At 42.4% G+C, this 22,902-nt stretch overlaps 2 protein-coding genes across 10 annotated transcripts in view; both read right to left on the reverse strand.

Annotated features, from left to right (window-relative positions):
- Positions 1-22,902, reverse strand: part of LOC309703476 (NLR family CARD domain-containing protein 3-like) — a 103,971-nt gene that overhangs the window by 40,027 nt on the left and 41,042 nt on the right. The window lies entirely within an intron of this gene.
- The window catches only part of LOC309703459 (uncharacterized protein), a 41,633-nt gene continuing 34,447 nt past the window's right edge, over positions 15,717-22,902 (reverse strand). For all 9 annotated transcript variants that reach the window (XM_082528275.1, XM_082528282.1, XM_082528276.1 and 6 more), the window contains 7 exons: positions 22,533-22,706; positions 22,139-22,312; positions 21,752-21,922; positions 21,322-21,495; positions 19,186-19,359; positions 18,002-18,048; positions 15,717-17,827 (listed from right to left, as the gene is read on the reverse strand). In XM_082528275.1, the coding sequence (XP_082384401.1) occupies positions 17,253-17,827; positions 18,002-18,048; positions 19,186-19,359; positions 21,322-21,495; positions 21,752-21,922; positions 22,139-22,312; positions 22,533-22,706 (1,489 nt within the window). In that variant the 3' untranslated portion in view covers positions 15,717-17,252. The remainder of the gene's footprint in view (positions 17,828-18,001; positions 18,049-19,185; positions 19,360-21,321; positions 21,496-21,751; positions 21,923-22,138; positions 22,313-22,532; positions 22,707-22,902) is intronic.

A 22,902-nucleotide genomic window follows, 5' to 3' on the forward strand; every position in this document is an offset into this window, starting at 1 on the left:
AACACCATCGCATTAATCTAGCTAAGTGTAAACAGCAGTAAATACTAAATATTGAATGTTGTTGTGCAGCACGCAGGACAGACAGCGCACAATGTGCTTTGAAGTAGCAGCCAAGAAAGGTGTAATTTAAGTCTACAAACAGTGAACACCCGTGTGCACACCTGTGTGGATCAGCGCGCTTGTATTCAAATGGATTCCACATGTAATGGTCTGCAAGAGGATGTAGAGAGCCATAGCCCCGTCCCCCAGGGCATGAAGCAGGCATGGAGGAGATCCAGGCCCCAGACATCCAGAGGCCCCAGAGTGCGAGAGCCCAAGGAGGACCACCGGAGGGGCATCCGTGCCACCCTCATGGGAAGGGCTAAGGATCCCCAGATGAGGGGTCACCCAGTAGCCACCGAGCAGAAGCTAGAGGGGGCTGCACCGGAGTGCCCGCCGGCTCTGCCGGCAGCCAGCTGTGCCAGAGTGAACCAAGCCACAGGCCCAGAGGCCGGAGGCCCGAGGGCCCCCCGTGCCCCGGAAGAGGCCTGACCGAGCAACAGGCGCCAGGCCCCGCCAAGTAGCCACCGGGAGTGAGCTGGTACATACCTGAGCGCCCAGCCAAAGACACCAAGGACCACCAATGCACCGACCCCTGAGGGCATCAGTCACCGGCAGGGAGTGTGGTGAGGGGAGATAGGCCTCCACACTTTGGAGGGCCTGGGAGTTCCCAGAGAGGTGGAGTCTAAGACCCAACCTGACATATAGACACAGACAAACAGGCACACACAGACACAAACATGCATTCCCACCCTCATGCACACATATACAAACACTCAGCACTCACCCAACGTAAGGATTGACATAAATGGACATGTACACACAATCACACTCCCCAACCATACTCTATACCCCGGGTCCAGGTACCCTCGCCCCCAGAGAGGGGAAACGGCACCCAGACCCATAAGATGTTACCCTTCCCCCCAGGGTGGAAGCAAGCAGACCGTCCCAGGCTCCGCAGCAGCAGGGAGGCCAATCGGACAGCCAACATCTCCTCCCAGCACCCCTGCCCCAATGGCTAGTAGAGAACGGGGGTGTGTGAAGACCCCATACCTCCCTCCTCCCGCTCATGTGTAGTGTTGCTGCGTGTTGTTCTAAAGTGCATTTAAAACAAGGGAGAGCATGGTGCTGCTGCCAGAGAGCAGCAGGTGTTAGCACGGCCCCTCCCGAGAACCCTCAATGTCGACATGGATTTAAAATTGAGAGGTGGACACCGGCGCCAGAGGTAGGTTTGAGTACAAAGACCGTCCACTGGACGCTGTTAACGTGCCCACCCTCAAGGCCCTATATATATGTGTGTGTTATGAGAGTGTAAGTAATGTGGATGTCTAAGTTGTGAGATAAAATTGAGGCACAGGTTGCCAGAAGGGGACGGGGGGGGGGGGGGGGGGTGTGTCTCCCCTGCACCCTGGTGACACACCCGCACCCCAAGGCCCTACCTGTGTGGGTGGGTGTGGTGCAGCGGGAAGAGGGAGATAGCCAGGGATGGGGAGGAAAAGGAGGGAGGGGAGGATGCCCCTCCCTAGGGCCAGCTCCCCCGCTGACCCCAGTAGGCACCCCCGTCCTCTGGTACCCACCAAGGCAAGGGAGCCCAGGCCCATCCAGCCCGGGGCCTACGGCAGCAGCACTGCCAAGCCCCACAGGACCCGGGGCAGCCCACCCTACCCCACCGCAGAGGAAACTGTACCCACCCCAATATTCAATCATCTCCCAGACCACAAAAGACAACAGACACCCAGGTTAAGTTTAGTCTCCACCTCTCCTATGTCTCTTCCCCACCTGCAGAGTGGACTCCTGCAAGGATGGAACAACCTCCCTGCCAGTTGAAGAGCGTCCCAGTTAGGTCGATGCACAAGAGGCCCCCTGCGCCAGGGCTGAGCCCCCGTGCACCCACCCGCCCACAACCTCGGTGACACACCGAAGAGGACCGAAGGATGTTTCACTTAAAAGCAGTACAAAAGAATGGCTATGTCTTCAGTGTTGGTGTCTTCAGTGTGAGCCAAAACAAAAGCTCGTGTAACCTGAGGAAACGGTACGTTTTTTCCAAATATCTTTTTAGCTGTGGTTAGCTGGATGTCAGTCTTATGTTACAGCACCTGTATCGCGCTCGAGCTGCGAGTCATATTTTCGGCGCTACGTTGTAGTGAGATAAGTTTGTGGGTGTTTTGTGCAGCTTTGGCTGTCCTTTTAACTGCTCGCTGGTTAGCTAGCGTGAGCTATAAGCTAACAGCTAGCCTGGTTAATGACGCTAGAGTTCCATGCACATGTAAACACAGCTCGTCTCTACTAGTGATGGGATTTCCGGCTCTTTTTAGAGAACTGGCTCTTTCGGCTTGGCTCACTACAGGGAGTGCAGAATTATTAGGCAAATGAGTATTTTGTCCACATCATCCTCTTCATGCATGTTGTCTTACTCCAAGCTGTATAGGCTCGAAAGCCTACTACCAATTAAGCATATTAGGTGATGTGCATCTCTGTAATGAGAAGGGGTGTGGTCTAATGACATCAACACCCTATATCAGGTGTGCATAATTATTAGGCAACGTCCTTTCCTTTGGCAAAATGGGTCAAAAGAAGGACTTGACAGGCTCAGAAAAGTCAAAAATAGTGAGATATCTTGCAGAGGGATGCAGCAGTCTCAAAATTGCAAAGCTTCTGAAGCGTGATCATCGAACAATCAAGCGTTTCATTCAAAATAGTCAACAGGGTCGCAAGAAGCGTGTGGAAAAACCAAGGTGCAACATAACTGCCCATGAACTGAGAAAAGTCAAGCGTGCAGCTGCCAAGATGCCACTTGCCACCAGTTTGGCCATATTTCAGAGCTGCAACATCACTGGAGTGCCCAAAAGCACAAGGTGTGCAATACTCAGAGACATGGCCAAGGTAAGAAAGGCTGAAAGACGACCACCACTGAACAAGACACACAAGCTGAAACGTCAAGACTGGGCCAAGAAATATCTCAAGACTGATTTTTCTAAGGTTTTATGGACTGATGAAATGAGAGTGAGTCTTGATGGGCCAGATGGATGGGCCCGTGGCTGGATTGGTAAAGGGCAGAGAGCTCCAGTCCCACTCAGACGCCAGCAAGGTGGAGGTGGAGTACTGGTTTGGGCTGGTATCATCAAAGATGAGCTTGTGGGGCCTTTTCGGGTTGAGGATGGAGTCAAGCTCAACTCCCAGTCCTACTGCCAGTTTCTGGAAGACACCTTCTTCAAGCAGTGGTACAGGAAGAAGTCTGCATCCTTCAAGAAAAACATGATTTTCATGCAGGACAATGCTCCATCACACGCGTCCAAGTACTCCACAGCGTGGCTGGCAAGAAAGGGTATAAAAGAAGAAAAACTAATGACATGGCCTCCTTGTTCACCTGATCTGAACCCCATTGAGAACCTGTGGTCCATCATCAAATGTGAGATTTACAAGGAGGGAAAACAGTACACCTCTCTGAACAGTGTCTGGGAGGCTGTGGTTGCTGCTGCACGCAATGTTGATGGTGAACAGATCAAAACACTGACAGAATCCATGGATGGCAGGCTTTTGAGTGTCCTTGCAAAGAAAGGTGGCTATATTGGTCGCTGATTTGTTTTTGTTTTGTTTTTGAATGTCAGAAATGTATATTTGTGAATGTGGAGATGTTATATTGGTGTCACTGGTAAAAATAAATAATTGAAATGGGTGTATATTTGTTTTTTGTTAAGTTGCCTAATAATTATGCACAGTAATAGTCACCTGCACACACAGATATCCCCCTAAAATAGCTAAAACAAAAACAAACTAAAAACTACTTCCAAAAACATTCAGCTTTGATATTAATGAGTTTTTTGGGTTCATTGAGAACATGGTTGTTGTTCAATAATAAAATTATTCCTCAAAAATACAACTTGCCTAATAATTCTGCACTCCCTATAAAAAGAGCCGGCTCTTTCGGCTCCCAACCGGCTCCCAACCGGCTCTTCAGGTTGTTTTGTTGCTTTAATTAATTTATTATTAACAAAAATATAAAATTATGCCCAAAAGGAATTACTAATGTAAAAAAAAAAGAAAAGTGGTTTTATTTATATATGTTTATATATAAATATATGCGGTGGCACGTACAAACTCCAAAAAGCACATACAAACTCCAAAAAGCACGTACAAACTCCAAAACACATTTCTAGCATTAACTGAACTTCCAAAACAGAACTACCTAGATCACTTAAATTACACAATTGAAAGCATATGTGTATTGTTTGTGTATTTATACACAAGCACTCATATATATTCAAATAATTTAAAAAACAAATGTTCATTTACCTGTTACTACCACACACCAAATCCGGTTGTTGGTACTTCCTGGCTTGTGTAGCCACTAGGTAACAAAAGCTCAACACTGCCCCCTAGTATTCTGGACCACTTCTGTTGTCTTTTGTACGTGCTTCGGAGTTTGTACGTGCATCTGAGTTTTTACGTGTTATGGAGTTTTTACGTGTTTTGGAGTTTTTACGTGCTTCGGGGTTTGTACGTGCTTTGTCTCTAGGGGCCACCGTAAATATACTTTTATTTAAGATAAGATAAGATAAGATAACCTTTATTAGTCCCACACGTGGGAAATTTGTTTTGTCACAGCAGGAAGTGGACAGTGCAAAAGTTATGACGCAAAAATTAGAATACAATAAGAATAAATACAGTACACAGCTGTACAGAATAGAATAAAATAATATACTATATACAGTAGAATAAAATAGAATAAAAATATACAATAAGATAAAAATAGAATACGAATGCTATATACAACTGAGTAAAAATACAACGATGCCAGAAAAGATTATTGCACTTAGTGTTATTGCACATGTGTGGATGTGTGTGTTTGTTCAGTTAAAGTCTTTGTTGTGGAGTCTGACAGCAGTGGGGAGGAAAGACCTGCGAAATCTCTCCGTCCCACACCGTGGGTGCCGCAGTCTCCCACTGAAGGAGCTGCTCAGTGCTGTCACAGTCTGCTGCATGGGGTGGGAGATGTTGTCCAACAGGGATGACAGCTTAGCCGCCGTTCTCCTGTCACTCACCACCTCCACTGGGTCCAGAGGGCATCCTAGAACAGAGCTGGCCCTTCGGATCACCCTGTTCAGTCTCTTCCTGTCCCCAGCAGAGATGCTGCCGCCCCAGCAGACCACACCATAAAAGATAGCAGAAGCCACCACAGAGTCATAGAAGGTCTTCAGGAGTGGGCCCTCCACCCCAAACGACCTGAGTCTCCGCAGCAGGTACAGCCTGCTCTGCCCTTTCCTGTAGAGGGCGTCTGAGTTATGAGTCCAGTCCAGTCTGTTGTTCAGATGAACACCAAGGTACCTGTAGCTGTCCACAGCCTCAATGTCCATACCCTGGATGTTCAGTGGTTGCAGTGGAGAATGCTTGTACCTGCGGAAGTCTACCACCAGCTCCTTGGTTTTACTGGCGTTGATCTGGAGGTAGTTCAGCTGGCACCAGTCCACAAAGTCTTGAGTCAGTCCTCTGTACTCCTTGTCGTCCCCATCAGTGATGAGGCCGACTATTGCAGAGTCATCAGAGAACTTCTGCAGGAAGCACTGGGTGGAATTGTGGGAGAAGTCTGCAGTGTAGATGGTGAAGAGGAACGGAGCCAGAACCGTTCCCTGTGGGGCCCCCGTACTGCAGACGACCCTGTCCGACACACAGCCCTGAGTCCTCACATACTGTGGTCGGTCGGTGAGGTAGTCCAAAATCCAGGTAGTGAGGTGATGGTCCACTCCAGAGTTCTCCAGCTTGTCCTTTAGAACCGAGGGAAGAATGTTGTTGAAGGCACTGGAGAAATCAAAGAACATGATTCTCACAGTGCTTCCAGCGGTCTCCAGGTGAGCGAGGGAACGATGTAGGAGGTGAATGACGGCATCATCCGCGCCAATGCCAGGCTGGTAGGCAAACTGAAGTGGGTCCAGTGATGAGCTTGTTAGGCACCGAAGCTGAGCCAGGACCAACCGCTCCAGGGTCTTCATCAGGTGGGATGTCAGAGCCACCGGCCTGTAACTGTTGAGGTCCTTGGGGCGTGAAGTCTTTGGCACTGGTACAACACCGGAGGTTTTCCAGAGCTGTGGGACTCTTCCCAACCTCAGGCTCAGGTTGAAGAGGTGCTCCATCACCCCACACAGTTGGTCCGCGCAGGACCTGACGACCCTCGAGCTGATGCCATCTGGGCCCGCTGCCTTCTTGCCATTAATCCTCCTCAGTTCCCTCCTAACCTGGGTGGTTGAGAGAGACAGGCTGGAGCCTTGTGTTGAGTGTGTATTGGATGCTGTTGTTGGGGGTGGGGGGGAGTGAGCAGGGTGAATAGAGGAGGTGTGAAGTGTCTGAGGTGGAGCAGCAGCAGTGGGGGTGGGTGAGTCTGCAGCCGATGTTGTAGACTGTCTCATGGTTGAATCAAATCTGTTGAAAAAATGATTCAGTTCATTTGCCCACCTCACATCCCTCCCAGGCAGAGAGTTCTGCTGTTTGTGGCCTGAGATGGTTCTGAGGCCTCTCCAGACTTCACCAACGTTGTTTTGCTGAAGCTGGTTCTCCATCTTCTGCCTGTAGCTGTCCTTCCCATTCCTTATCAGTCCCCTCAACTCTCTCTGCACCCTTTTCAACTCCTCTTTGTCTTTGGATTTGAAGGCCCTCCTCTTCTGCTTGAGGACAGCTTTAATTTCTGGGGTAATCCAAGGTTTGTTGTTGGAGAAACACATTTATACCCTCCACATAAAATGTAATAAATAAATCATATAATACAAAAACCAACTATTCACGTTTCAACTTTTAACTATTTAAATTTTCAGCTTTTTCCTTTTAAACAAACACAAAACAACACAATTAAATATAAATTAAAATATGAAAACAAAAACAGCATGCATAATCTCTGTCATATAGGCCTGGATTAATAAACTTTCTCAATCCTTTATCATCCACAACTGAAAATAGTTGTGGATGATTACTATAGCTTTCTAATGTGACGTTGTTGTCCCTGGCTCTCTTTCTCTCTCCCTCCTGCTCTGTTCCTGTGCTATTGCGTGTAACTACCGCCCCTCCCCCCTCTTCCCAGCGCAAAGCACAAGGCTCATATGCGGAGTGAAGCGGAAAAAAAGTGCAAGAGGGCGAGAGAAAGAAAAAGAAACCCACAGCTCGCGATAAGGAGCCGGCTCGCATCATTCACGTCAAAGATCCGGCTCTAAGAGCCGTTTCGTTCGCAACCGACACATCACTAATAACTACAGGAAGGTTCAGCCCGCCCACAGCAGTGACCCCGCCCACAGTATTAGTCAGATTTGAGTGAAACTAGCACACAAAGGTCACCTGAGGCGTTGTCACTCAGTCGTCCTCAGTGGACTTGAACTGTGAACCTCTGAACCTTCTTTTTTGTTTCACTCATTCCAACAGCTGTGATGGAGTCAGAGCAGCTTCTTCGCTGATGTTCAGGTGAAACTGAACTTAATAAACTGTGTATAAATGATACACCTGCCGTTTCTTTCCATTTTTTACAACCACTTAAAAATATTACTAAAACTAAAATAAGAGAACAATCAGGTGTTGCAATGAGATGCCCCACAAATGATGTGTGCCAGTAAAAAAAAAAAAAAGTTTGTACACCAAAAGACAGAGGAGAACAGCACAGGGATAAACCTGCAGGCCTGACAACAGGTGGTGTATCACTCCGCTGGTTTTCTACTTAGTGACAGTGTTTACGTTGCAAATGTGCCTCTGTGACATTCATTAGTGCCCTCACTGACGCACAAAACAAAACAACTACACAACAGTAATTGGTTGACATGGTACATTTTTGTTTTCTGTAGCATCTAGTCCTTTTTACTGAATTATTCACCACGTTAAATTTCATGGATTTGACCACACACAAGGCATCTCCTTCACCACCTCTGTTTTGCAGAGACTGTGAATTCATAACAATCTAGTTATTGATAGATGAGAAGAAGTTGTTGTCAAGATCTATTTCATATTCCAAGTCCTGTGTATTATGATCCATATAGTTAAATGTTTTCAGTTCCAATTGATCATATTCTGCAACTGTCTGACTGATGCAGCTATTTCTTCCAGATGTTTCAGTTCTTCCTTCCTGTGTGTGTCATAAGTGAGTGTGTGGTTGTTTGTTACCTTGTTTGTAGTCCAGATCATGTTGCTCACTGATATTTTTCAAGATCCACCATGTCTTTAATAGTCAGAACTTTAACGTCATGCTCCCCAGGTCCCTCATTGCTGTCAGCGGTCACCGCCTGAGCGTATGACCGGAGTTCAATATGGAGCCCATTGATGATAACGTCATTTATCCTGGAGTATTGTTCCAGGTTAGCAACCCTACTTTCCAGGTATGCAATCTTTTTATCTTTTTCTGCAGTTTGGATATGGAGGGGCTTTACCTCCTCCACAATTTCAAGGATACTTTTCTGCTGCAACCGATAGTGGAAATTTCCTCCATTAAGAAGTCAAGAGACTTTTTAATGTCCTCGACTTCCTCAGCTCTCGGTGACCTCTTCGGCATCATTTTATCTGGATTCACTGGTAGTAGGTACGGGGGCTTTATTTTGATTTCAATGTAAAATCCTCATCAATACAAAGCAGCAGACATCAGCAGCATCAAATGAATGCTGCAGTGTTTTATTGCAAAGAAGTTGGGGAGGAAACCTGCTCCCCCTGTTGCTAAGACCCCCACCAATGTTTTCTGCCTTAGGCGTGACTCTGCCACCTCAACTGCCTTCTCGGCCTTCCACTTTCTTCCTGTCCTTACCTCAATACCTGCTGATGCCACCTTGCAGTCTTTAGAATCCCTGTACTGTTTTTTTTTTTCTGTTATTAAATTGTTCTCCCATTAGGAGCTCAGTGTGAGTGGAGTTTTTTTTCTCCTCCTCTCACCTCATGTCATGTATTTTTGTTGTTTTTTTTTTTCCTATCAGCCTACCTCTCTGATATGTCTGCCCAATGTGTTGTTTGTGTAAGTTTGGTCAGAAGGTTCCTCTGTAAGTGTGCATGCGCCATTAGGGTGCTGCCTGCTGTAACCCTAATTTCCTTCGGGATTAATAAAGTATTCTGATTTTGATTCTGATTCTGTAGGGCTTCTCGTGTGCGAGCCACCTTGAACTCATCTGTGAGACCACTGAAGGGTAACTGCAAGCTGTTGCTTGCACCATACAAGGCGGCGCTGGTGAGGCTGCAGGGAAGTCCCAGCTACTTACGAAGAAAGCCACTAATCTTCCTTTCAAGGGATTCCAAGGTAGTTATTGGAACTGTATAGACAAGCAGAGGCCACAGGTTTCGGGGCAGGATGGAATGCTGGTAGATCCAGGCTTTAAATCTTCCAGGCAGGCTGGACTTGTCCACCTTAGTGAACCACGCTCCTAGCTCCTCATTTGCCTTCTGAATGGCAGCAGAGTCTTTCAGGCTGGAGTCAAAGAGTTTCCCCCAGTGTTAGTGACATGTCACTTTAACCTGCTGCTAAATGAAAACAAAACATTTATGTCTATGATTCAAAGGCAGCTTTGCTTCCTGTGCTGCTGCTGCTGTGCTCCTGGATGATGCACATGTGGATTTGAATGCTTCTCAAATTAAAGCATTGCCCAGTTTGGATCACAGTTCAGTCACTACTCTTATAAATTCTTGCTGTGGCCACAGTTTCATCATCACTTTGTAAAGAGGGAACTTCATCTGACACATTTTCACACTTTTGAAGTGGAAATGATGCTTTGAAGGAAACACAGAATGGATTTTCTGCCACAAAAGAAACAGCAGCAGACTGAGGAAGTTGGAATGTTACATTTCAGACACTTTGATAAGTCTTCACATATCTCGCGCCAAAACTTCAGAACTGGTGGACAGAACCAAAGAGCGTGGATATAATTGTCCGGTGAATTGGTTTGGCAGTGTGAGCAGTTGTTGGTAGACGTAAAGCCCATCTTGAACATCCGATGACCTGTATAGTGCACTCTATGTAGTATTTTGTATTTAATTAATTGAAGACTGGGATTTCTGATTAGATGAAAGGTTTTTAAGCAAATCTGAGACCAGAAGTTTAGGTCTAAGTTAACTGATAAATCCGCTTCCCATTTTGCAATAGGAAGTGATATTGATTCATCTGTTTTAGAAAGCATTCTGTATATTTTGGATAGTAATTTGGGGGTTTTAAGAGTAAGAAGTTGAACCACACTTGGTGGTGTTTGTAGTTCAACTTGACCCGGTTTAAATTTCTTTTTTACTATGGATTTAATTTGTTGATATTCTAAAAATCTTTTCTTGTTGATCCCATATTTAGCCTAGCGTTGTTTCTGCTTAGCTCACGCTCTGCTCTGCTCTGTATGGATGTATTCAGCTAATGCTAGCTATTGCTGAGACGGCATGAAATGACAAATTTGTTAGTATTCAGCTGGTTTATTTAATTCAGGAGGAGCAGATGGACGTCTTGCTGGTGTGGTAAAGGCAAAGCTTGTGTGGTCCTTTCTGCGAGTGTGAGCTGTGAATTTTCTGTGACCCGGAGGACTGTGTTTGCCGCACTCTACTGGCGGCCTTGACCCTTTTCCTCCCACCTGTCCCTTTGAACTCTCAGGAGCCGTGAGTACTGATATTTGCATGTGCCTTCCAAAAATCAGTAAATAAATTCAGCAATACATGCCTGAGAAGAGCACATGTGACCATGGCATGACATGTGATTAAAAAGGGGCGGCGTTGGCAGCATCCGAGACATAATAATGTGGCTTCTATTTATTCCAAGCAAGTGCATGTATAAAAGAAAACAGCCAACATGTCATTATTATTTCAGCTGTGGACTGTGAAGACCAATAAAGGCTCTCCATTCACTTAACACAGCCAGATCTAAAGTGTGGTGAAATTAATGTGATCTTATAGGCAGGATTACTGTCATATAGATGAGACAGAAACAGACTGCAGGCTGTCTGACACATATCAGCAGAGAGAGGCCACAGTACTCTCTAGTTTCTACTTTCAATAGAAATGTAGAAATGTTGTTCTACCTTGTTCTAATCTGCTGCTGAGTTTCTTTCACACTGCTGGAAACACAGAACACACACCAAGAATATCTGTTTAACCAATCACATTCATTTCACTTTGATCTGCCACGAACTGCAGCGATTTCCACGTGTCCTTTTCAGGCTGTGGGACGGTAAGCTTTACCCATTCAGTGGATCCAGTTTAAAGTTTCACAGCTCTAATGTGCAGCCGTGTTACATCCCCCAGTAGGATACTATTTTTTCCCTTGTGAAATCATTTCTTGTGTTTTGTCTTTAATTAAAACTACTCATGCTGATAAAGGGGATCAAAGTGAGGGGTTTCATCCCTGCTTTTAACCCTTCCACTTCGATGGCACTGTGTCATTGACTGGAAAGCCTGAGGATGAAAACCCCATTAAAATACTGAGAGATACGGGAGGGTCCCAATGTGTGATCTTATCTAATGTATTATCAGTGGGTGACCGTTCCTCCTTTCATGGTAGTATTTTGATCCAGGGAGTTGAAATGGGTTATGTTGAAGCTCCTTTGCATTATGTACACATCAAGTCAAATTTGATTAGTGGCATCTTCTCTGTGGCAGTACGTCCCTCCCTTCCGATAAAAGGGGTGCAGTTTATTATGGCAAATGATATTACCGGTGGAAAGGTGCGACCTGTTCCTGAAGTAACGGATGATCCAAAATCAAACTTGGAAAAACAATGACCTAGCAACATGTTTTCCATCTATTTTTCCTACTTGTGTTCTCACCAGGGCTCAAACACAGCGTAGAGCTGCAGAGATTGATCTGGCAGATTCCTTGTTGGCTCAGACTTTGGCTGCAGATGACTTGCAAACCCTGACTGAACTTAAAGGCAACTCAAAGGATACTACTGAGAAGTGGAAGGATCTCCATCTCTCTGTTGGACTTGCCAGTCACACGTGGAAGCCTTATTGCTGCTCAGAAAGCTGATCCCTCATTGAATCAATGCTTTGCTTCTCTTTCTGAAACATGAGATAAGGCTTATTTTTTTTTGGAGAATGCGCAAATGGACTGCACACCAAATATTTCAATCAGATGTAGAGGGACAGTGATCTGATGACTGTGACTGAGGACTACTTTGATTGTTATGGCTCTTGGCTATTGTCACTATGTAGTGTCCCTTGCACATGAGCACCCCCTGTCCGGTCATTTGGGAGTTACAAAAATGTACCATAAGATACTCAACCATTTCTTTTGGCCATTAAAGGCTGATGTGGTGAAGTTTTGTCATAATTGTAAAGCATGTCAGATTGCATGGAAGCCAAACCAGATTGTTCCTAAAGCCACTCTCCATCCTATAGCAGCACTTGGTGAACCTTTTGAGCATGTCGTTGTGGACTGTGTTGGTCCATTGCTCAAGACAAAGAATGGTAATCGGATTTTGCTGACTGCAATGTGCACTTTGTTTTCTAGAAGCTGTTCCACTCAGAAGAATATTTGCACTTCTGGTGATTAAAGTGTTAAAAAGTTTTTCACCACTTTTGGTTTGCCAAAAGTAGTTCAGACAGACCAAGGTACCAACTTTCTGTCTAAACTTTTCAAACAGGTCATGCAGACTCTTGGGATTAAGCATGTTGTGTCAAGTGCATACCATCCTGAGTCTCAAGGAGCATTAGAGCACTGGCACCAGACATTCAAGGCAATGTTGCAGAAATACTACTTAGATACTGGAAAAGAGTGGGGTGACGGAGTACCATTGGTGGTGTTTGCGATTCGTGAAGCTAAGCAAGAATCATTTGGGTTCAGCTCAAATGAACTAGTGTTTGGTCATTGTGTTCGGGGACCTTTGAAGTTGCTTAAAGACCAGTTCCTGTCAACAGACAATGTAGTGAAACTAATGTTCTGGATTATGTTTCACATTTAAGCGAGCGCTTCCATAAGGCCTGGTTAGCAGCAGCAGAAGCCCTCTCCTCTGCTCAGGAGAAAATGAAGAGTTAAGAAATAAGAAAGCTGTTCCTCGATCGTTCAATCCAGGTGACAAAGATTTGATTCTTCTGCCAACTGCTAGCATTGTTTGCCCGTTTCTGTGGACCATACCTGGTGGATAAGAGGGTAAATGACACTGACTATGTGATTAAAACACCAGACAGGAAGCATAGATTACGCTTGTGCCATCTCAATATGCTCAAATCTTTTAATTCTAGAACTGATTCTCTCTGTGGTCTTGCAGATAAGTCTGCTGCATCTTCATCAGAACAAATTTCGTCTCCAGAATCTCTCTTGTTAAGCTCTTCTTCAGGACTGAGGCTGGGTTTAGATGAAGATGGGCCCAAACTCTGATGCCAGCTACCAGAGTGCCAGAATGCTTAATTCTGAGCTTTAAAACTAGCAAGAAATACACCTTTAAAAACTGACATCTTGACTCCTCATTCACTATTTTAACTTTATGTTAGTCCCTCCTATCCCCTAGGCTAGCCAGGGGACATAACAGCCGTCACCTTAGAAATAAACAGCAGCACTGAGAACGCACTGGACCCTTTACTACGAAAACACAGCTCACTGTCTTTAACAGACTCAACGTTTTTCTTCCCTGGTTTTTACGGGAATTTCTCCAAAACATGTGTTGATCAGAATTATTGATAGACTGGTATAACAAGCAGGCTTGTTCAAGCTGAACATTTCTGCTGCTGCTGAATCATTTGAGGAATTTATAGCTCTGTAAATGTATTCCTATCACTGCTCAGATACTGTGTCCACACTCATATGTGATTATTAAATGTCAGCTCCCTCCAAAATAAGAGCTTTTTCAAAAACTCCAATTGAGATAACATTATTTAATTTAGAAACTTAGTTTGTTAAAACTGTTTCTTGGAGCATGACCTTGAATAATTAAGAGAAAAAAAATCTGATTTAAAAACACTTCATGATGCTCAATGTTTTTAATATTTTATACCGTGACTACTCTTGGATATCCACTTCTTTACGCATGAAGTATTCACTCTGTCAAATGTGTTTGTATTGTGTCAAACATTTTGATTCTTTTTCACCCTCATGTTGTGTTCTGGTCAAATTTTGACCAGTTTACAAGTTTGATCTCTGACAAAATGATTCCATGACTTTATCCACAAAGAGGATTTCAACATATAAAATTGTATTAATTTGCATACATTTTTTTCGTGCTTTACTTAACATTTGTTCACTCCTGGCATCCCTTGTCAAAAATGAACTATCATTAGAAATAGAAACAAGACAATAATACATGTACATAAACAGCAGTCTGCATGAGTACATAGGCATGTGGCCACTTCTATGTGCATCTGTCTGAGTGATTGCGATTGTGTGAAAGAGAACTCTTTAGAGTTCTTTCTTTTGTGTTTTTACCTTTATTTTCTCTTTCCTTCTGGCCCTTAACTTAGAATACACCAATAAAAAGGGTACAGATATCTTAAATGAGTAAATATAAACAAACCAAAGACTACCTGAATTAAGGAAGTAATCAAAACTAATTTAACTAACTAATCAAAACCAGATTACAACACCCCCTGTCTCTCTAGAGCTGTATATTTCTTGAAAATGTATGAATTTCTTTAATATGCTTTTCCTCATTTAATTTTTTCCATCAGGTCTCTTTTAGCTATTATGGCTTTGATGCATTCAGTTTCTTGTCAAAATATAACTGTTTTCCCCTCTCTGCAATTTAACTTTTGTGTCTCTCCAGTATTTATTTCTGCAAAAATGATGGTTAGAATAATTTTCGGTATCACTTTAAAATGCTGCCTTCTATCTCAGCCTAAAGCCATCCCATATCTGTATGCCATTTCTGATTCATATCCACTGGGACTTTGTATGAAGGTAAGGGTGCAAACAGGCATTTATTTGGTGTAATTATTTTTAATGAGGATTTGTTTCTGTGATAATTACATTTCTTTCCTTACTTTTCTTGGCAAGTTATGTTCTGTTTTAATATTTAATGACCCACTTTCACCCCCCCAGTAATTTGCTGTCTTGTGACCCCATGATAATGTATTATGTACAAATACAAGAGTTAGAGCAGGTTACACAAACGCATTTCAAACCCTGATTCCAAGTTTTCCCTGTTATTTTTTGTATTTATATCAGTCATTTAATCAGAAATTTTGCGTGTCACGAGTAGAATCAAGCCACTAAGGCTACATTTACACTGCAGGTCTTAATGCTCAATACAGATTTTTCGGTCAAATCTGATTTTTTTTTTGTCTGCTTGTTCACACTACAAATAAAATGTGACAGCAAACGTGCTCTAGTGTGAACCCTCAAAGCAGCCCGCATGCGCAAAAGAAGACGCGACACACAACGCGCTCTGTTTAGACCCAGACCAAACAGTATTGTTTGACTGATGGCCGTAAATATAAAGACTTGTTTCAGACTTTACGTTTCCCAATTTTGCTTTAAGTTATAAAGTTATTTTGTTATTTACATATGGCCTAATAATGATCCTTATTGCTGATTTAGAGAGGAGTGGTGCTTCAAAGGATAGTTGCAGATTTCTGTCAGAATCTGTAGATTATACAGTACAAATAAAATGTTCACGTTTCTCCAACGTTGTCTTCCAAACAGTTTCACTCGATGGCCAGGAAGCGTTCGCGATGTCTTATCGGGCGCTTCTCCGGCGCTGATAATTGGCGTCTGTCTTGTGTCAGTGACGTAGAAGACAGATTTAATGCGACATGACCATTCAAACAGCAGTCGCTTTCTAAAGATCAAATCAAATCAATTTATTTATATAGCACTTTTCACAGGATAAAAACCACAAAGTGCTTCACAGTAATATAAAAACAGAAATGCATAAAATACATTAATAATCAAACATACAGCACAAATCTAATTAAAAGCCAATCTAAATAAATGAGTCTTAAGCTGCTTTTTAAAAGAATAAATACAATCCAGGCAACGTAATGATGGAGGGAGAGCATTCCACAACCTGGGGGCCACCGCTCTAAAAGATCTATGTCCTCTGGTCTTAAAACGAGTTCATGGGATTACCAACAGCCTTTGATTAGATGATCTCAGGCTGCAAGAGGGAGCGTGGGGTTCTAAAAGATCAGAAATGTAGGCAGTGGCATCACAATTCAAAGCTTTAAAAGATTTTAAATTTTAAATTTTTTTAAAATGAATTCTAAAATGTACTGGAAGCCAGTGTAATGAACACTGGTGTAATGTGCTCTCTTTTTCTTGTCTTAGTTAAGAGCCTTGCAGCAGCGTTTGGGACTAACAAACAACCAAGAGTCCACCTTCGGCTGATTAGAGTGAATCGACTCTTTACAGGTGCACACCTGACAGACGTCCTCCAGATGTTGTTGGTCTTTTATTTTTATTTCTAAACCACACCTTCGGCTTTCACATGCCTACAAATATCTCAAAGTCTCATAACACAATTACCTACGGGTGGCTTCCACATTAGCATCTGCTGTACACTGTTCTTTCTACAGCAAAAAATTAAACTTCAAATCTGAGCAAGCACGCTAGCACGCTGCTACAGGAATATTCACAGAGAAACCCCTGGATCCCCCCACTGAAATGACCGCTGCAGCACCGTATTTATTTTTTGCTGTGTTTTACTTACATCTATTTGAAACAGTGAGTGTAAAAACAAAACATTATTTTATTTTATATGCTGGAATATGCAGAAAATAGATTTAAATGTTAAGAAAATTTCTTCTGTGATTAACAGTCAACAGTCAGTTCAACAGTCAGACTGTTTCTCTTTCTTGGACAAGTAATTAGTAACTAATTACATTTTTCAAGTAACTTGACCAACACTGATGGGCAACTTTGACATGCAGAAAATCAACCCTCTCAGACCTACTTTCAGTTAAAACGTTGACATGTGTATAAATTGAGTAAAGCAGCATGTCTTAAAGCAAATTAACCCATACCTAGTATAATCAAGAAAAATCATTACATGATAGTGAGCTTAGACTTGTTGAAAATGCAGGGTTGTGAACTGAGCTTTAGTGAAACACAACATACTGATATTCAGCTTTGAGTGGAAAAAGACAGAAAAACAACATGTGGATCCTGGAATAATGGGAGCTTCCATCTTTAAAAGACTGAAGAGCAAGAAGTTTACAAGGAATCATTCAGAACAGTTTAAAACATCAACTGATTGAATTCATGAATCTGAAAACGTGTTTCTGAGCGTAAGAGACAGACATGAACAGACTGAACTATCTGTTCAACAGTCAGAGTGTTTCTCTAACAGGAGGACACTCTTTACACTCCACTCAGCACAGGGACACTGAGGAACCAGAAAAGAGGTAACCAGTGTAGCTGTACCCTAATCGAAACCCAGGATAAAGAGGTTCAGTGAATGTGGTGTTGAAGGTGTGGAGGTGGATCAGAGTGTCAGAGGAGACTCTGTAGAAGGACAGAGTGCCAGCAGGACAGTCCACATACACTGCTACTCTGTTAGAGACAGAGGAGGAGGAGGAGGAGGAGGAGGAGATGGGAATAAGAATTTGCTTGTTATTGTGCCAGACACAATGAGGACCACCAGCAGAGCATTCCAGACTCCAGGACTGATCATTACACCCAAACAAACAGTAATTAATATCTAGTAGCTCTCCTTTCCTTCTGATTCTTCTGTAACTCACTGATATATCAACATTTCCTCTCCACTCGACCTCCCAGTAACAGCGATCAGTCAGACCATCTCTGCACAGCAGCTGATACCAATCAAATCTGTCTGGATGATCAGGATATGACTGATACTCCTCCGCACGTGTCACCTTCCTGTTGTTGTCAGACAGTTTGAGTTCTCTGTTCACTGTGTTTGTGTCGATTGTGAGTTGACAGGAATCTGATGAGAGAACAAACACAATCCAGCTGCAGTTATTGATCCATCATCTGTTCATTGATTGACACTTTGATGATGACTCCTGACATCAGAGATGTGAATGAGTGATGTGACAGTTTGAAGATGGTTGAATGTGTGCTGCTTTGTTTTCATGAATCACAATAAAAACACACTTACACTTCCTCAGACCTGGTCTCAACCATCGGACTCCAGCAGGCTCCACCCTGAAAGGAGGAGGGGGGTCAGACCAGCACAGTCTCTTTCAGCATGCACACATGGACATTACATGGCTCTCGTACACATACTGTTAGACACTGATAAAGGAACAGTCCAACATTTTCACAAATACACTTCAAGCTGGGCAATATGGGAACATATTTGTATATTTTAAATACAATTTTATATAAATAAAATCAGTATTTCTGTCATATTTAAATGGTTCCTTTTTTTTTTGCTGAGTGAGATGGTAAGATAGATGTTGAATTTAAAAAGCACTGAAAAACATTATGAAGTTAAATCAATAACATAGGTACAGTATAGGTGTATATATAAAGAGGTAAAATCTTATTTCATACCAGTCTCAGTTCCATATAAATATGTCTTAATGCATCATCCCTCATGCAGGAAAGGAAATCCCAGAAAATGTATTCTATTCATCCGTTAATCTAGACCAGGGTTATCAAACTCATTTTACACTGTGGGCCACATACAGCCCACTTTGATCTTAAGCAGGCTAAACCACTGAAACTCCCCTTTCTGTCAGTGTAGAGAAGTCAAACATTTAACTCTTTTTCTGCATGTTAAAGATAAAGCTGCTGTGACAAAGAAAGATCTGTCAGCATGATTCTTTGGAATTAAATTGTAAGAAATAAATGTGTAGTTCTGGTAGTTCTGGTAGCATATGGCCCAGACTGTCTTTTTGTTTGTTGTTGTTGTTGTCATGGTTGTTTGTTTGTTTGTTTCTTTAACTAGTAATTTAAAAAAAGACTTCTATAATAGAAAATGAAAAACATAAGCTGTGAACATAATACAACACAAACTCTCGTAGAGGATACAAAGTCAGAGAGAAAAATTTTGAAATGACAAGGAGCAGGCGCATCTAGTCCGTCAGTATCGTAAAATCTTTGCTCTGCTACTAGTACACTTGTTCATGTTTTGTCAGATGCTGGTAGTGCCACTCCTTTCATATAAACCATAGGTTTACTTATCAGTTTGATAACTAGCTTTGTGAGACTGCTTGTCCCCATTTCTGATGTTAATGTGAGTGAAACCAGGTCAGTAAAAGAAAATTCCTCTATGTTGCCCTTGCTTTGTAGTAGAGGGCTCAGCTCTTCTTCCTCTATCAGACATTCTCTCCATACCTGAGAGTGTCCAGTCTCCAGCCTGGATCCTTCAGTCCAGCCAAGAGCAGCTTCATTCCTGAGTCTCCTGGATGATTGTAGCTCACGTCCAGCTCTCTAAGATAGGAGGGGTTGGACTCCAGAGCTGAAGCCAGAGAATCACAGCCCTGATCTGTGATCAGACATCCTGACAGTCTGCAGACACACAAAATAGCAATACAACTGCTTTAGAGCAGCATGGGAATAGTAACTGAATTGAGCGGAGATTCCAGAGTGTGGAGAATTAAGCAGAGCAAATAAAGAGAATCCAGAGTTTAATTGGACAGGTTTCAGGCCTGACCAGGAGAGCTGAGGAGGTGAAGCTGCAGACAAGGTGGGTGTTGGATGATCAGAGGCAGATGTGAATGAGATAAACTTTGACTGTTCTACTTTTCAGGACAGGGTCGAAATGGTTTCTCCTGGTGGATCTAGGGAGTTTTGAATCACTAAATAGTGCTAAGGAGAATACTTCTGTGGGTTGAGCATCAGAGTCGGTTGTGCCCATAATCCATCCAGCCATTCGCTTCTGCTTATCCTTTTCAGGGTCGCGGGGGACGCTGGAGCCCAGCTGCCATAGGGCGAGAGGCGGTGTACACCCAGGACAGGTCGCCAGTCTGTCGCAGGGCTAACACACAGGGACAGACAACCATTCGCACTCACATTCACTCTCACATTCACGCCTATGGGCAATTTGGATTAACCAATTAACCTTAACACGGGGAGAACATGCAAACTCCACACAGAAAGACCCCGGCCTGATGGTGGAATTGAACTCAGGACCTTCTTGCTGTGCGGCAACAGTGCTAACCACCGTGCCACAGTGCTGCCCATAATTTAAAATTTTGACTCTTGTTTTGAGCTTCTGGTACTCCAGGTGCTGACATTCAGATGCCTGATTGGCACCAGATTAGTGCTACTGAGTAAGAAGTTCAGATTTTTTCTAAGCCAATTTGATCGTAGGATAAACTGTGAAGAAGATATGGGGAACACTATCCTGATTGGTGCTCTGATAGAGTAATCGCATTTGGTAGAGGTAATGTGACTTGTGTGGAGGGGCCTCGCAGTCGCTGGAAAAACAAGTCTCCAGAGACTACTTTCAGAATTTCTGAGTGGACTCACTTGTGACAAATTTTTCCTGAATTTATAATCTAGCATGGCAAAAATGAACAGAAAAAAACAAATAATTTTTGGGTCCAAAGATTTTGGGTACTCTGGCGTAATCACCTGTTATCCAGCTATCATCATCATACATCCATGTTTAATTCAAAAACATAGGAATATTTTCTCTCACTTCTTCCTCTAGAAACTCTTAGCTCACCAATCACAATATACTTCAGGATAGTTTCTTTTATTAAGTATGTCATGGTTAGATAAAATGTTCTATAAATGTATGTTTAGTCACTCTGTCCAAGCACTATAGATCCCAGACAAGCTCTTGGCTGTGTATCATGCTTATATTTCTGCTTATTTAAGGATCCCAGTATAGAGGCACACACATACAAACTGAATCAGTCACAAGTCAGATATTGGAACAAGTTCACTAATCAAGCTGTATTTCCCATTCATCATATTAATACTTTAATTGTATTTGTATAATAATAATTATGTAATAATTACAATTATTTACCATTAGCAAAGGAATAGACAGATAAACTTTTATAGCACTCTAACATTTTAAAAACAAAAGGCTGGATTTTGACACCTTGCACCATAGTTCAGCTGTAATGTGAAGTGACAGAGTTAATCTCTTTCAGTCCCACCTCTCTTGACAGTTGTCACAGCTTCAGTGCAAAGTTTTGGATATCCTAGAACTGCATAAGCATTTCCCCCTATAACTGAACTCACAGACAAATTCCAAGTCATTACGGCAAAGTTTCACCACCAAGTTCAGTGTGCAGCAGTAGATTTGGTGCACACTAGACTTTGTGGACCAGTTATTATTAACGTATGATACTAGCCACTAGCATTAATATGTTTTAAATGGGTAGAATTTGGAAGATTTAGAGAAATGGTAATGTGCCAATACATATTTACAGATACGATTCTAAATGAGTTATCATCTAAATGATCATTTATTCATGCAATAAATGATCTTTATTGAAAAGTCAAAATCCTTACGTGAGAATTTCCAGTTTACAGAGTGTACTCTCCACTCCGGAAGACAGCAGCTTAACTCCTGAATCCCCCAGGTCATTGTCACTTAGGTCCAGCTCTCTCAGACTAGAGGGCTGGGAGGTGAGAACTGAGGACAGAGCTTCACAGCTTTTCTCAGAGAGTTTACAGCCACTCAGTCTAAATTTTATTAGGAAGAAGACAGGAAAAAGAAATACTGGTGTTAATGAGTATTCCTACCTTAGTGAGAGGTTACTAGATTTGGAAATAACAAAAGCAGTCCCTTGTGTTAAACAAGTCAGAAATGGTGCCGTTTACTTTGACTTAGAAAAAAATACAAAGAAACAATAATAGCATTCATATAGTTCATATAATTACCTAAAATAGTTAAAATGTATTTTTGTAATTTTATCAAAGGTATATCACTTTATCTTACCTGAGAGTTTTCATCTCAGTTGAACTCTTCACGCCAACAGAAAGAAGCTTCACTCCTGAATCCTGTAGGTTGTTGTTACTCAGGTCTACCTCTCTCAGACTAGAGGACCGGGAGCTAAAAACTGAGGACAAATCTTCACAGCTTCTCTCTGAGAGATTACAGCTCCTTAATCTAGATTTGTAAATAAGTAATCTTGTTTAATTACTGACTGAATCCTCCATTTTATGTTAAACAAATCAAGAATTAAATTAAAATGCTTAAAATACAAATATAAAACAAAGTGTGAATGAAATCGACTTACCAACATTTTGTAATGTATTTTTTTTTTTCAATTGATAGAAACACAAAAACAAAAATAAATGAATAAGCAGTATCAGTTCGTCTGACCTGAGACTTTTGAGTGTACAGTGTGGACTGTGCAGTGCACTACAGAGATGCTTCACTCCTGTATCCTGAAAGTTATTGCTACTCATGTCCAGCTCAGTCAGACTAGATGAGTTCGAACTGAAAAGTGTGGACAGATCTTCACAACTTCTTTCTGAGAGGTCACAGTCACTCAGTCTGAAAAATTAGGAAGACAAATAACACAGGTGTTAAAGATGAATCATGCTTACTAAGGGAGCTACTAGATTTTGCAATATTTAATGCTAGTTTAGAAATAGAGCTCACTATTGTCTTAAACTCATCAAAAAAAAATTTTTAATGTGTAAAACATTCAAATATTAAATATGGGACATAAATATTTATGTAAACAGATAAACACATTACCACTTCAACTCACACAAGAACTTCTAGTTTACAGTGTGGACTCTTCAGTCCAGCAGACAGAAGCTTTATGCCTGAATCCTGCAGGTTGTTGTTACTCAGGTCCAACACCCTCAGACTAGAGGACTGGCAGTTGAGAACCGAGGACAGAGCTTCACAACTTCTCTCTGTGAGATTACCATGACTCACTCTAAAAAATTATAAACAATAATTCAGTTAAATTCCATCTTATTAATACCACAACAGCTGCACTCAAAATTTTTAAGACGACAAAAAAAGTTTTTTATGCTTCATTGAAGAGTTACTTGAATTGGCAATATTTTATTCTATTTTACGACCGACTGGAGTCCTTAAAGCTTTACCATTCATAGAACTCATTCCATCAA

This window comes from Aulonocara stuartgranti (assembly GCF_965226115.1).
Source record: "Aulonocara stuartgranti genome assembly, chromosome: 3".
NCBI lineage: Eukaryota > Metazoa > Chordata > Actinopteri > Cichliformes > Cichlidae > Aulonocara > Aulonocara stuartgranti.